This window comes from Myodes glareolus, chromosome 11, assembly GCF_982192425.1.
Source record: "Myodes glareolus chromosome 11, mMyoGla1.1, whole genome shotgun sequence".
Classification (NCBI taxonomy): Eukaryota; Metazoa; Chordata; class Mammalia; order Rodentia; family Cricetidae; genus Myodes; species Myodes glareolus.
Genome location: NC_142036.1, coordinates 44,781,784 through 44,796,542, shown reverse-complemented (window position 1 = coordinate 44,796,542; position 14,759 = coordinate 44,781,784). Strand labels below are relative to the sequence as shown.

General features: G+C 38.8%; 1 protein-coding gene across 1 annotated transcript in view; it reads right to left on the bottom strand.

The window, feature by feature from the left end:
- Synj2bp (synaptojanin 2 binding protein) overlaps window positions 1-14,006 on the bottom strand; it is a 28,223-nt gene extending 14,217 nt beyond the window's left edge. Inside the window, exons 1-2 of the mRNA XM_048415883.3 lie at window positions 13,818-14,006; window positions 999-1,135 (exon numbers count right to left, since the gene is read on the bottom strand). Coding sequence (XP_048271840.1) covers window positions 999-1,135; window positions 13,818-13,881 — 201 coding nt within the window. The 5' untranslated portion in view covers window positions 13,882-14,006. The remainder of the gene's footprint in view (window positions 1-998; window positions 1,136-13,817) is intronic.
- Between the last annotated feature and the right edge of the window lie 753 nt (window positions 14,007-14,759).

Below are 14,759 nucleotides of genomic sequence, written 5' to 3'. Positions count from 1 at the left end.
TAGGAATATTCAGTTTATTCTAAGATTAAGGATCTGGATGGGGCTAGAAAGGTGGCTCAGCAGTTAAAAGCATATACTGCTCTTTCTGAGGACCTGAGTTAGGTTCCTAGCAACCACATGGGACAGATCACAATTGCCTGTAACTATAGCTCCAAGAGGATCCAATACCTCTTGCTTCAATGAATACCAGCACTCATTTATATCCCCGTACATGTGCGCGCGCGCACACACACACACACACACACACACGAAATAATTTTTTAAAAAAGGCTAAGGGTCTATGAGCTCACATGACTGAATGTATTTGTTAGTCAACTTTTCTAAATTTGCATGAATTTTCTGATTTGTTCATTTGTTAAGCCTATGTTGAGCACCTGTACTAAGATATGGGAAGTTTTTAAAAAATTAATTACAGTCTTTGAGTATATGAAAAATTAGTAAGATTCATTATTATTATACAGTAAGAGACATTAACAGAATGAAATGGAGGCACAACGGACAGATATCCAAACTCTATTTCAATTCTTCATCTTAATAATGGGAAAGGAAGAGTCCTGAATTTAAAGAAGAAACTTAATCCTTACCTTCCTTTTTGAAGTTAAGGCCATTAGTAAGGGCTGACAGTATCCCAAGAAAAGGCACAAATCAGTGTTTTAATCAACAAAAGAGAGGTGATAAAGTTAGCAAGAGAAAGATGAAAACTGTGGGTTTAAACCTCCTTCCTCCAAACCAGCCCTTCATCTCTACTTGCTTTGTGTTTTTTTAACCAGAGCAAGTAACTTCACATTCTGTTAAATTTGCCTTGTCTGTCAAGCAAGAATAACACTATCCTCCAAGCCCAGTGGTAAAGCTGGAAGACTGATCAATGTTCTTCCCATTCGATGATATAATCTAGGTATTTTCATTTTCAAACAGGCAGGCAGGAAATCTTCCCAAGGAAGGGTCAGAAGAGGTCTAGGGAGCAAAGTATAGCAAAGGGAGCCGAAGCCATTTCTCACCGAGAGGATCTTATCACCCTCCTGGAGCCGCCCATCCCGGGCCGCAGCCCCATCCTCTTTGATGCGGCTGACGTAGATGCCACTGTCGTTGGAGACACACTGTTGATCTGTCCCACCGACGATGTTGAAGCCCAGCCCTGAGAAAAATCATGGAGGAGTGAAGGAGAGGGGATGAAGAAGAAAGAAAGATTAGAGGAGAAGAAAGGAGAGAAAAATGGTCTAGTGGGGAGGAGAGGCTGACAATTCAGACTGTGAGGTAGCTAACACAGTCATTAGCAAAGTCAGTAAGTCATTATCAACAAAGGCCAAAGTACCTAGATTGCTGATTTGAACCAAGCAGTACTAAAAGTACATACAGTGATCAAAGTGACTGGTCAAATATATTGAGCTAGACATAACTTGAGGGATAGGAATGGTGAGTCTTGTAAGATTTAAGTGCTCCTGCTGGACATTCAGATGACTCAAATCCTGGTATTCCCATATTAATGTAACAGAGTTAGACGTGCTCATAAAAATAAGCTTTGTTTTTATAACACTTAGTGAGAAAATGATTGCTAACTGAAGCTTTTTCTTCACGTGTTTCTTCTGTCAAGATTTGGGAACACCTGTACATGTTGGTGTTTTGGAAGAAGTAATCTTGGTAGTTTATCTTTTTCTATTTTGTACTGGGGTAGGAGAGTAGTGAAATGGTTGTTAGCAGAAACCTCAGAACTAGAAAAGCAACTGCTACTTTACAGAAGAATCAAGTCACCAAATTCATTCTTTTCTTTCTATGTCAAGTACAACTGATCACATTCCTTCGCACAGTGATAGTCAAGTTTATTCACTGTAGAAAATAATTCCCTACCAATTAGCAGTTGGGTACCTCCCTCCTTCTAGTCCCTGGTAGCCACCATTCCAATCTTTGTTTCTCTGAGTTTAATTAGTTTACAAGAGTAAAATATTTCAGTTGCAGAAAAAAAATGTAGAGATCTGCTGTACAAGATTGTGTCTACCCATTTAAAATAACAATATATGGTATATTTCCAAATTTATTTCAAATATATCCAAGTATCCTCATTATAATAATATAGAAGACAAACAAGTTAGCTGGTTAACTAAAATTTTATTTTCATGAACCAACCACCAAGCTGTGACAAGGTTTTTGCTATACAGAAATTATCTGATTTCTTTGAGGAGATTTTTAAAAACTTGTGTAAAAAAGGAAAAAAGGGGAAAGAGAAAGGAAAAGAGAGAAAAAGGAATCTCTCTTCTTTATGTAAATAAGTGATAATTCTGTGACACAGTACAAAGAGAAGGAAGACAGTTGGAAACAATTTAAAAAACAAAAAATGTGTTGGTGCAATGAGAAGGAAAATCCAGTCATCAGTCTCGTAATGATCTCAATAGAAAATGTACCACTGAAGAGATATATGTGGGTTTTTTCTAAATTTCTTTCCATGATTAAAATGAAGCTAAGACTCAAATACTAACAGCACTATCAGATCAATCCACAATTTAGTAAGAAATATAACTGACAAGGAAAAATCAGGAAGTTTATGATTTAAATAGCATACCTTGTACATGGAGTCTCTGCTACCAGATAAGTTTGTGGGTTTTTTGTTGTTGTTGTTGTTGTTGTTTTGCTTGCATTTGTTTGGGGACTTTGCTACAGGTTATTTAAAGCTATAGGAAAGCATCTAAAATGTGGTAAAAGAAACCTTTCTGAGATCTATTATTTGAAAGTGCAGTCCACTATTCACCCCTAATACCACATCATAGTGGTACACTTATTTACCACATTGCTATTTCTGTTTAAGTGAGAACTCTTAGATTAACTGAAGACTTTTCTTCAGCCATATTTACAAAAATGAATTCATCTATACCTTAAAACTTTGCAGGAATTAATGACAGCTACCACAGCAGTGAGAAATGACACTATAGTTCATACTTGGGGCTGGAGATAGAGCACAGTACAGTACCTGGTAAATTTTGGGAAATGAACTCTACTGAAGTCAGGCCAGCACTGTAAGGCTACAAATATTATTGTAAAACTTCATCGATATTGTTACAGGTTGGGTAGAGAACTTTCCATGCAGAACAAAAAGGGCCCAACTGGTAGCTAAGAAATTAATAATGGAAATTATCCTAGATTTGACCTCCACATATCTCTGGGATCAGACAATAGCCTGATTGTAAAACTTCAAGAGGTCCTGTACTATGTCTATACAGTACTACTACACCTGTGGCTCCCATGCCACTACAAGACAGTACGTGAGCTGAGAACTAAGCTGAATCATTAAAAACACATAAACAGAGACAAACAGAGAGAGACATGGACATGGGTCACTCTTGATACAAGAGTGCCAATGCCCTGTTTATTGTGCTCAGGAGCAGCTTATATAGGGATCCGATTCTTACCCAAACCCAGCTCTCGGGATATTTCAGCTGTAGGTCTCATCAGCCTGCCATCAAAGTCTCTTGCTCAGAGCTGCTGCAGGCAAAGAAACTCAAGGGACCAGGGATCTATAGCTCCCAACACCTGATCTTTACAGTCAAGTCATCTCAGTTCTCTAAGGCTCTTAACATAAATTAGAAATTTCATTGTATGTATCATCCTCAGAGCTCAGAAAAAGTAGAGAGAATGAATAAATAGAACTTTAAAAGAGATTTTAACGAAATAAACTCTTGAAACTGGTGATAACTGGATTGGCCTTTCGCCTTATACCCTTCTCAAGAGTCCGATGTACCACCACTGAGAAAAGTTCACCCCATATAAAATAGTCTGTAGGCAACCACTTCCCATGATCCCTCAGATACATATTAGACTGCTGTCAAATTGCCCTATTCCAATCTCTTGAGTCCTTAAAAGGATCACAATTAACTTTGTAAGATTCTTCCTCAGGTCAAGGCTGTTCAACCTGTTGGGTACCACCCACTTGATCACCCATTCCAGCCCAGAGATACTGTACTAGTCTGCCACTTCAAAACTGACCGACTTGAATGTAAATGGGAAGGACCTTACAACATGACTCTCTGGACTCCTACTGCTGTTAAAGTTGTTGGTATTTCTGCCTGGTTTCATCACCTGAGGAAGCCACAGAAGAGGAGTCCAATCCCCAGAGGTGGAAAATGACTAAAATAGGACCATTAAAAATCAAACTTTCTAAGATTTGACTGTCAAAGGTAACTTTGTGTTCTTGCTGCTGAAATTTGTATAATTGTCCCATAGCTAACCATTTCACTGTTTTCAACCCATGTAAACAGAACCTAAATGCATCTTGACAGAGGAAATAAAAGACTCCTCTGACATTGTCTTGCCATGCAAAAGATTGCCTTTATCCACCAGGGTCCACAGTTTGAACAAAAAAGGTGAACAAATAATGTTAATATCCAGGCACACCCTGGCACAGCATGTCACACCCTGCACCCTAAGTCATACCTGCTTGCATAGCAGACAGTTCCTTGTCCCTTTAAGGGACAAGCTCTGCCCACTTCTGATCTCTCTCTTACTGCTAGGCAAGCAGGTCTCTGCCTCTACCTCTCTCCCCTTCTCTCAACCCTCCCTCTACCTCTCTCTGTCTCTCTCTTCCCTCCTTCCTCTCCTCCTTTCCTCTCAATAAACAGACCCAAACTCTGTCACCCACCGTAGTTCTCACCTGCCATGAAACCCACCAAGGTCCCAACTCGTCCCAGATCATAACAAATAGTCTTTAGCCGGATGGATGAACTAATCTAACTGACCAACCCCAACATAACAACAGACTTCAGTATAATCAATCATTCTTTAAAGGGTTCTGATAATGGAAATTACAGGTATGCTAAAATATGAAGGGGAAGATTCATTAATCACTTCAATTGAATTTAACAAGTGACAAATCTTTACAGGGTACAAGACCAGTGTCCCAGAGCATTATTGACAACCAAATTGGTGATCTATGTAAAGAAATAGACAAAATCTCCTAAACAAATTTAGACTGGCCAACATGGCTAAGATGGTTCTTGCCCTTCCCTGGCCCTCTAATATTATTTCCACTAGTTATTATAATCGGGCCCTGTGCCCTCCAATGTGTCATTAACTTGATCAGATAAACAGTTCTAGAATCATTGCTGTTTAATAATTGACAATATTAAGACATTTACCTATCAAAGATTTGACAGGGAGACATAAGTCAAGGGGGGAATGAGGAAACTGACTGACTCCATTTTGAAGGCAGGAGCTATTACGCTATGTTGCTAAAAATAAGTATCTATTGATAAGTTGCTCTTTGTTTCCTGGAACCTGACCAGGAACAAGTCATGATCTTGACTTGTTTTTGAGAACACCCTTACCCTCCTTGATCAAATCTGAACCCTCCCTAATCACATGATGGGTTTTGGTTTTTGTTTTTTTTTTTTGAGATTTTCTTTCCTTATTGCCCCAATGTCTCTCTTCTGTAAAGCTACTTGTTATTTTACTCCTTAAAAGAGGCCCAAGAAATGGATTCAGGGCTGCTCTCTTTAACCTGACTTAGGAGACAGTCACTGGCTAGCTCTTGGGTACAACCCAATAAATAACGTTTGCTTCAAATTATGGAAGTGGTCTTATTCTTGTTGTTGGGATTAATACTTATAATTGCAATAACTACAGTAATGAATGCACTAACAAATAAAACCTTTAACCTCAGAGAACAGAAAGATGATGCAACAATTAAAAAGCATTACACATGATTCTTTATTCTAGTAACCCACCTGATGGGAACAAAAAGCAGAGCCTAGCAAAGATGTTTCAAGGTACTATCTTTGCAAATATGCAGTATAAAGGTACTATCTTTGCAAATATGCAGTATAAACTCTTTCCATGGCTCTGAAAGCTTGTCTTTCAACTCTCTCAGCAAACATAATTTTTCCTTTACTTTGTAATAAACAACTGACCAGGTACTGAATATATGAATTTCATCTATTAGACCATGTTTCCCCTGGCTCTCTTATTTTCCACAACAAAATTACATAATCTCTTAAGTTTTGCTTCATATAACAATCTGGATCCATTTTACTATGACTGACTTTTTTCATTTTTTAAATTAAAATATAATCACAACACCCCCCAATATCATTTCCTCTCTCCAACTCTTTCCATTTATATCTACCCATTGCTACCTCTCAAATCCATGGCCTCTTCCTTTAGTTGTATAGTTAACATCTTTTCAATTTTTTTCTACTATTTCTTTCTCAACATACACTAACTTTATATTTAGTAGGCATGAAACCATAGTTTGTGGTACAAGGGGTGAGAAACATTATCTAACATTTCCAAAATACTTGCTAAGGGCAATTATAGGTTAGGTACCCCCTGTGCCCATGGTGTGTCACTGAATCTGAATGTATATGAAACAGAACATATCTTAAAAAATTCATAGCTCTTAACATTACTTTTCTTATGAGGGGGTACTTTTACATGACCGTCATGATCTCTGTCACGATCTAGATATGTTTTCCCCCAAAGACTCATGTATACAACAGGCCAGACTCTCTACCATTAGTGGGGAGTGGTAGAAAGGTGGGAGCTAATGATAAAGCTATGTCATTGAAGGGGAATACCCTTTCAAGGAGGTATTTAGTCTCTTTTCTCTGCCTCTTAGCTTCCATGAGATAAACAACTTTCTTAGATACTCATTGTAGGACTAAAGGCAAAAGAGTCAACAGACCAAGGCTGAAACCTCTGAACCTATGAGCTAACAAGAACCTTCCTTCCATATACATTATTTATATCAGAAATTTTTATCATTGTTATAGAAAGCTAAGACATTCTCCCATTGTTCTGTAAAACTATTAGAACCAGAGATGACTTCTTGTTCTACATTATAGCATCTGCAATTTCTAATCATAATGTAGATACAAAATGAGCATAGTTTTACTTTATTTTTTAATCCTGTGAAAGCAATAATTCCAATTCTATTTCCTTTGATATTGCCACTTAATCAAATATAATCACTGGTCATTTTTCTGCTTAGTAAAATGTTTCTAGTTTAGCATAAAACAGCTTGCTTTTCTATTTACCCCAAATAATGCCTAGATACACTACTTTAACATTTTTCTTAAGGACTATTTCTTAGATCTGATCCTTATTAACAAAATCTCAAAAGACATAGCTATATATTTTTCTCTTTTGCAGAACTCTCCAGCCATTCCTTCCTCTTGTTCATAAAACCTTACTTGTTTCCTAGTCATCGTAATAACAGCTTACATCCAACCCTTCAGTTATTCTTAACTGCATCTAGTGAAGACCATTGTTTGACTCTGAAAGCTGAAACCGCAGCATTATTAGTTCTCTTAAAAACAATCCCATTATAGCATTCTACATTTACCAGTTTGGCAACTGTACTTACTGACCACTTTGTGTCATGAGCTAAATAAAACACTCAGAAAACAAAAAATAAAATATATGTTCTTTTTCTAAGAATTGTGTTGTTTAGACAAGGCCTCACTAGCCCAAAATTCATTATGTAGACTGGATTTGAACTCACAAAGATCTGCCTGCCTCTGCCTCCCAAGTGTTGGGATTAAAGGTGTGCACTACCATATCCAGTGAAATATATGTTCTTAAAAAAAAAAAAGAATGCTTCAGAGTAAGTACAGAGGCAAAATACAAGTCCCCTGCCTCCCAAAAAGCAATAATTACCCAGCCTAAAGTATTGTCTGGATTTTAATTCACAGTCCAAATTTGCCCTCAGAGAGCTGTGTGACAATAGAAGTCAAGGTTTCATCATCTGTAAAATGGAGATAGCCATTCTACCTGTTCCTTATTGAACAGGGGGCTTCAGCAATACATGGAAGGTGATCTACAACTCATACAATATTGCTAATAAGGCGGCTTCTAGCCTGGGTTAAGAAAACTTTCAGAGATGATTCTTAGGCTGTCTTAACCAATGAATAAAAAGAGGAAGGTATTAAGATGGAATCTAAGGGAAAGGTTGATTCCACAGTTACATTGAATATTCTCTACAATTCAATCTCTGCTTACCTTGGCAACTTCTCTCTTGAATCTCCTAAGCAAAACTTCTCCTATATCCAGACTGGCTTATTCACTCATCTCTTAGAAATACATATTTTTAATTTCTTTTTGTTATTATGGCTAAAGCTATCTTTGCCCCGATCCTGGCACTAAAACCTGTCCTTTCTTTAAAGCCACCAAGTTTAACCCTCTTTAAACTATAGGAAGGGCCCATAGCTCCATCCTTTGACCTTTTCCAGTATGGAGTCTGGGGTGGTTTAACTTAACTACTGTTGATTGTACTTAAACATCACATCAGAAACAAACTTCTGAACATATTTATGAGAGTATTCCTGGAAACCTTAACAAAAAGGAAGACTTTTTCTGAACGGAGGAAGAACTACTCTATAGCCTGGGATCTAGACTGAACAAAAAGGGGGAAAAGGAGCAGAACACTGGTACTTCTCTCTCTCTCTCCTCACTGTGGAGCGAGTGTGACCAGCTACCTCAAATTCCTGCTATTGGGCCTTTCCTGCCATGGTGGACGCTGCCCTCAAACTATAAACCAAAATATACCCTTCCTTCCTTAAATTGTTTCTGTCGGTATTTTGCCGCAGTAATGGGAAAAACAATGCAGGGTCAGGCTGGCATGCTCTTCCAGGCCTTCTTTGCCTTCTTGCTACATATATACTCTCACAATCTTTAACCACATGAACCTATGCAATGAGATTTAACCCTCTGAATGTGAACACTATGTCTCTATTGTACTGTAAATTCCATAGTGGCTAAACTTCCTATAGCCAGAGAAAACAGAGCAAAGATATAGCACTATTTATCAGATGTAGAAAGGAACAAATCAGGAAACTGTTAGCAACAATTGCAGACAGTCATTAGGGGAAGAACATGACTGAAAAATCATAAGTACTCAGATGTAATGTTCTGTTTTCAGGTTCTCACCTTGATATGCCTGCAGATCTACCAACAGAAAATCTAAAAACTTTCCACAATGGATCTTCTAGTCCTTTTTGCATATATCAAATCCCTTTAGGAAATAAGGCATGCTATAGCAAAATAAAAGCCAGGGGAAAGGTTAGCAATCAACTTCTTAGGTACTGTGATAGGAGGAAATATCGAGTACAATAGACTCAACAGACCTAGAGAGTAGAATCTTCTGAATCTTACTGGCCTTAGATCTTGGGCAAGTCTTAAACGTCCCTCAGATAACTCCTCAGATAGTGCAGAGTAAATACCTACCACTAAGTGGTTCTATAAGAACTAAATAAGCCTATGTGACTATAAACAGAGACTCATTTAGCCAGAGCAAAATATAAAATACAAGTACAAAATACATAGTAATTATCACTCTTCCAGAAAGGTACTTCCTTAGTTATTCTTTATGAAAGTGTTGTGTTAACTATCTATTTCTTCCTTTGAAAGGCCTCTAAAGACTGTAAGGAATTGGAGTGTCTGTTCTTCCCTCTCTAAAGATGGCAGATTGGGAGTAACTTGCTGAAACCCACTGAGCCCTTATGTAGGAATACTGGAAGCCTCTATTACTCAGTTGCAGTAGAACCTTTGTGCTCAATCTCTGGTACAGAGAATAAAAATTAGATTAGTTTTATCATACTGTTTAAAGTAATGAACCTTGACAACTTAAAGATCTCTAAATTTGATATAGGAAAAAGTGAAAGCCTTCAAGTACAACAAAGCTGTACTTAAAGGATGAAAGAACTGTTCAACCTTTGAACGCATTTGAGATGATGACTACTGCCTTCGACAATTATTTAGATCACCAGCTAATCAAAAACTGGCATAGAGAGATAGCTCTGCAGTTAAAAGCTTTTGCTGCTCTTGCAGAGGACCTGGGTTCATTTCCCACTACCCACTCAGATAGCTCACAAAATCACCTATAATTCTAGTTCCAGGGTTTTTAGCACCCTCCTCTGGTTTCTATGAATATCAGGTACAGACACGGTATACATACTAATGCAGGGAAAGCACTCATACAGATAAAAAATTTTAAATCTTTTTTTAAATGACATAAATTTAAAATAGCATGAGGAACGAGCCCAAGGACAGAAGCAGAACAGCCTTCTGAAATCAAGAGACTGCCACGGCATTCCTTACAATAAGGAAGTAAGCACAGGGCAAAGGCCACACTACACACCATTTCCTTTTCACTCCTTAGACACTCATCTCATTGTTGTGGTTTTCCCATGATTGTGAGTTTGTTTGTCTGTTTTTTCAGTAGGTTCATTTGCCTTACAAAGCTGAAAAATCCAAGATTCTTGTCTGACATTATTCTGGCACAAAGAAGTAATCATACACACATTAACCCAGTTAAGCCAGACAATGCTGCCTATAAACAGAACTGTATACTGAGAATCAGAGGCTTCTCATATTTCTCCTGTAGAAAGAAAGACTCCTATGATACTACCAAAATTACCCGGTTTTTAGTGGTAATTGCTGACTTCTTCCCTGTGTATCTTCGAGATGTCACTATGAAAACTGAGAACAACAGTGCCACAGACCAGGAACCAGCTCTGGGAAATGCTAAGCAGGAACTTGGTACCATTCCTTATTTACTGAACAAATAAACTTCCAAAGATTGTCTTTACCAAACTCAATCCTAAATTTGTAATTACTTGTTCCTAGGAAGTTCAATGATTTACATCACTGTGATGGCTAATCTTGGTTTTCAATTTTACTAAATCTGGAATCAACTAAGAGATTAGCCATAAACAAACAAATAAGGGATCTTCTTGATCAGGTTATTTCAAGTGGAAAGACCCATCCTAAACTATAGGCATTACCTTCCAATATCAACCAGATATGCAGTCTAAGGGAAATGCTTGCTTTTTAAAGCTGTATTTCCTTCCCATTTTCCTGGTGAGTTTAATCACCCTGTTGGCTGAGTCCATCTACCCTGCTGCTGCTGCTGCTGCTGCTGCTGCTGCATTTTTTCCCCTACTATCAGAACCCAGTATCTTTGGGCTTCCAGTATGGATTAAGGGCAATTGGCTCTCCAGGAATCCTCCACATTGTCAGCACCAGGTTGGGTCTGCTGAGGTATTCAGCCTCATGTACTGAGTAGTTACCAGGTTCTCAACCTTTTCACTGGGCCAACAGGCATTGTTGGACTACTCGGACCTTATCATGTAAGCCCATGTAATAAATCTCCTTTTCATATACATGTTCACTCTACTGGTTCTATTCCTCTAGAGAGCCCCAACTAATAACAATGACTAATACTTGAAAATATTTATGAAAATTCCAGAAGCTAGTCAATAGATAATTCAGGCTTAATTTTTTAAAAAAATAACTCTACCCAGAAATTAAACTGCTTTTGTATAAAAACATGTTAACTAAGTATTATTCCTCTTATTTGTCTCTGGAAGTTTTCCCTAGCTCTAATGTTTGAAGGAAATAGTAGGACTAGAAACTTTAGATCTGAAAGATCAATGCTTAGAAATTAGACAATGCCCATTCAAGTACCTAAAAGTTCAGACAGTGATATTATGTTGAATGTACTGCTTAAGGCAAGAATAATAATATCAGAAATCTGCTCTCATCAGAAGATCCTGGAAATACTGTGATAACACTGCAAAGATACTATATCAAAGTACATTAGGTTCTTGTCATGAGGCAAGAAAAAAGCCTCAAACATCATTAAAAAGAAGTATCATGAAGTATCAAGAAGTAGGATACTTAGGTTAAAGAATTAGATTCCTTTATGGACTTGCAAAGTAATCAGAAAGGTACATCACAACTGATTCTAAGAAAAGTACCAAAAGATGAAAAGTACATAAAAAATAATTTTATTTAAGGATCTGAGGCTGCTGGGTGAGATGGCTCAGTGAGTAGAAGTATTTGCCTTGCCACTAAGTCTGACAACCTGAGCTCAGTCCCTGGGACCCACATGATAGAAGGACAAAACTGACTCTTAAAAGTTGTCCTCTGAGCTGTACAAGTCCCTTTGCCCCACACACAACCAAATATATGTAACAGAATACGTTTCTACCATATTAGTCTTAAAAGTCAATAAATATTGAGAAAAGAATTGTATAAAATAAGAAAATTAAAATACAAGACATTGAAAAGCCTTTGAGCAAAAGTTTCTGAGCTTATCTTAGGTTTCTATTGCTATGACAAAACATGGTGACACAAGAAACTAAGGGGTGAGAGGATCTATTTAATCTTATTCTTTCAGGTAACAGTTCACCAAGAAGAGAAGTCAGGGCAGGAACCCAAGGTAGGAGCCTGGAGGCAGGAACTGAAGGGATGCTGCTGACTGGCTTACTCCTCAGGACTTGCTCAGGCTGCTTTCTTACAATCCAGGAGCACTTGCCCAGGGTAGCACTGCCCATAGTGAGCTGGACCCTCCCACATCAGTTGTCAATCAAGAAAATACTCCACAGGCTTGCCTACAGGCAATCTGATAGAGACATTTTCTCAATTGAGGCTGAGGCTCCTCTATCCAGATAACTCTAGCTTTTGCCAAATTGGCAGAAAAAAAAAAAGAAAGAAAGAAAGAAAGAAAAGAAAAGAAAAGAAAGAAAATGAACCAGGACAGAGCTTCTGCATAAACCACAAAGATTAGCAATGAGTTACTCCTATAAATAAGGCCAGCTTTCAATTTCCAATACCAGGAAGACAAAAAGTCATGACTAATTCTGAAAGTTGTGCTTTATACAGAATAATTTATCAGTAGTAGTTATGCTATTGCAAACTTCTAGATGAGAAAAGTTGGCAGGCTATTCTAAGGACAATGGAAATTCACAGCAATCAAGGATTTATTCAACTCTTGGAATACAATATTTATCAGAACTTACAGGGGTCAATCTAGTGATAACAATCATAGCCAATACACATTGCTAACCATATGTCAAGATGATGTTTTAAGCATTTTCCAGGGGGTCACTGGCTTCAACCATGGGATGTGTGCAACACTGCATTTCATAACCATCTCCATTCTACAGAGAAGAAACTATAGCACCCATCAGTTAAATTTCCCTGTCAATAAATTAAAACCAACCAGGCAAACAAACAAAAAAACAGCTGGTAAGGTGTTGGATAAAAACCTGGCCATAAGTGGTTAACCCTAAACCTAAAATGTGACCGCCATAAAGAAAACAAGATCCAAGGGAGACAGTGGCACTATGGGGTGACGTCAAAGGCCAGGTGAACCATGAGAATCAATGAGCGAGATCGCAAGGGAAGACTGAGTGGGAATTTTCCTGTCACAATCGCATGAAGTATTTAAAAAATTGTTTAATCCATACCGAATCCAAATCCCTAATGGAGCTAGAAAATAGCATTTTCATTTTAATTTGTTTATTAAAAAAAAGTAAAAAACAAAAAAGCCCAAGTAATTCTGGGATGGCACTAGCTCTGGAAACTTCTGTAATAGGTCTCCTCCTGCTTTAGAATTCCAGTTGACACTGTAAATTAATTTCCCAGAAATGCAGACAGGGACCCTAGCACCCGGGAAACTGTTGTGCACTCAGAAAACTACGCCGTTTATTGCTCTCGTTTTTAACTGAACGGGCGCTCATAGAAACAAGGCTGAGGCGGGCAACTGAATAACGGATGTGGCGTCTACTACAGGCTGACTAAACGGGGCGTTTTTCTAGACTTTTCTATTGATGCCAGTAGAGAGGGAAAAGCCCTTCCTGGCCATAAATGCCTGTGATAATTCGACTGGGTTGTGGCCGTTATCTAGCTAACAAAGGATACCAATGGACTCTTCGTGCCCGACAGCGTTCGTGGAAGCGACTAGGTCGGGCCGGCCTGCTCTCCAGCCAGGTACACCCGGCTCCGCAAAACCAACGAGCTCAGCAATGACTCCCTCCACGTCCCGCGCCTACCCGAGGGTCCTCTCGTCAGATTGATCTCTTCCTCCGTTATTAAATAATCCACCCGTCCGTTCATGGCTGATTGCTCTCCGGGCGGATGCCCGGGGTCAGCTGGTGCCCGGCGCAGGTGAAGGTGAATCAAGCTCCGCGCCGCGTCCCCAACATAGCCTTTACAGTTTCCGCGGCCGCCAGACCGGAAGAGGAAATCGCAGGCACGGGGAGCGCGGAGGATGCCGGGAGTGGTGGTTCTCCGCACCCACCGGCGTTTTCCGTTACCTCGCCCGAGTCACTGAGGTGCCACGAATAAGGTACAACGCTCGCCTACGGTGGGAAAGCGTGTGGAAGGAGGGCACGGAGAGAGAGGGTAATAAAGTTATGGGTCATAATTAGATTGATACTGTTGATATTTTAAATAAAATCTGAAAATATCCACAAATGTAAAATAGAGAGGAACAGAAGGAGGATTTTAATCTTTATGAACCTCAAACCACACTGGGAAAGGCATCGCAGGCGAACATATTTGGGAAAGAAATTGGTACCATTTGTGTGATTTAGGCACAGTTCAATACATCAAACCCCATAGGGGGAAGATACAGCTTCTCTGTCTGTCAAGCAAGTGTTCACTGATTGAAACAAGGCACCTACGTTAACACACGTGACAGGAAAATGGGGACACCATCTTCCTTGAAATTTCCATCACAGGTCTTTGTTTCCCAGGACCTTAAGGAAAAGATTCTCTGGATTATAGCTGACAAGATGCTTACTTAACTTCTAAAAAGGTGTATATATTCCTGGTTTGTGTCTGATAGCAGGCTTATCTAACTTAAGAAATGCGTATACATACAAAGATACAGAGGAAGGATAATTAAATTATAGGCTTGCTCAAGAAAAATCTTCCAAAAAGGGGAAGGGAAAATGTCATTTCTTTTTGACAAGATGATTGCAGGACTTAAG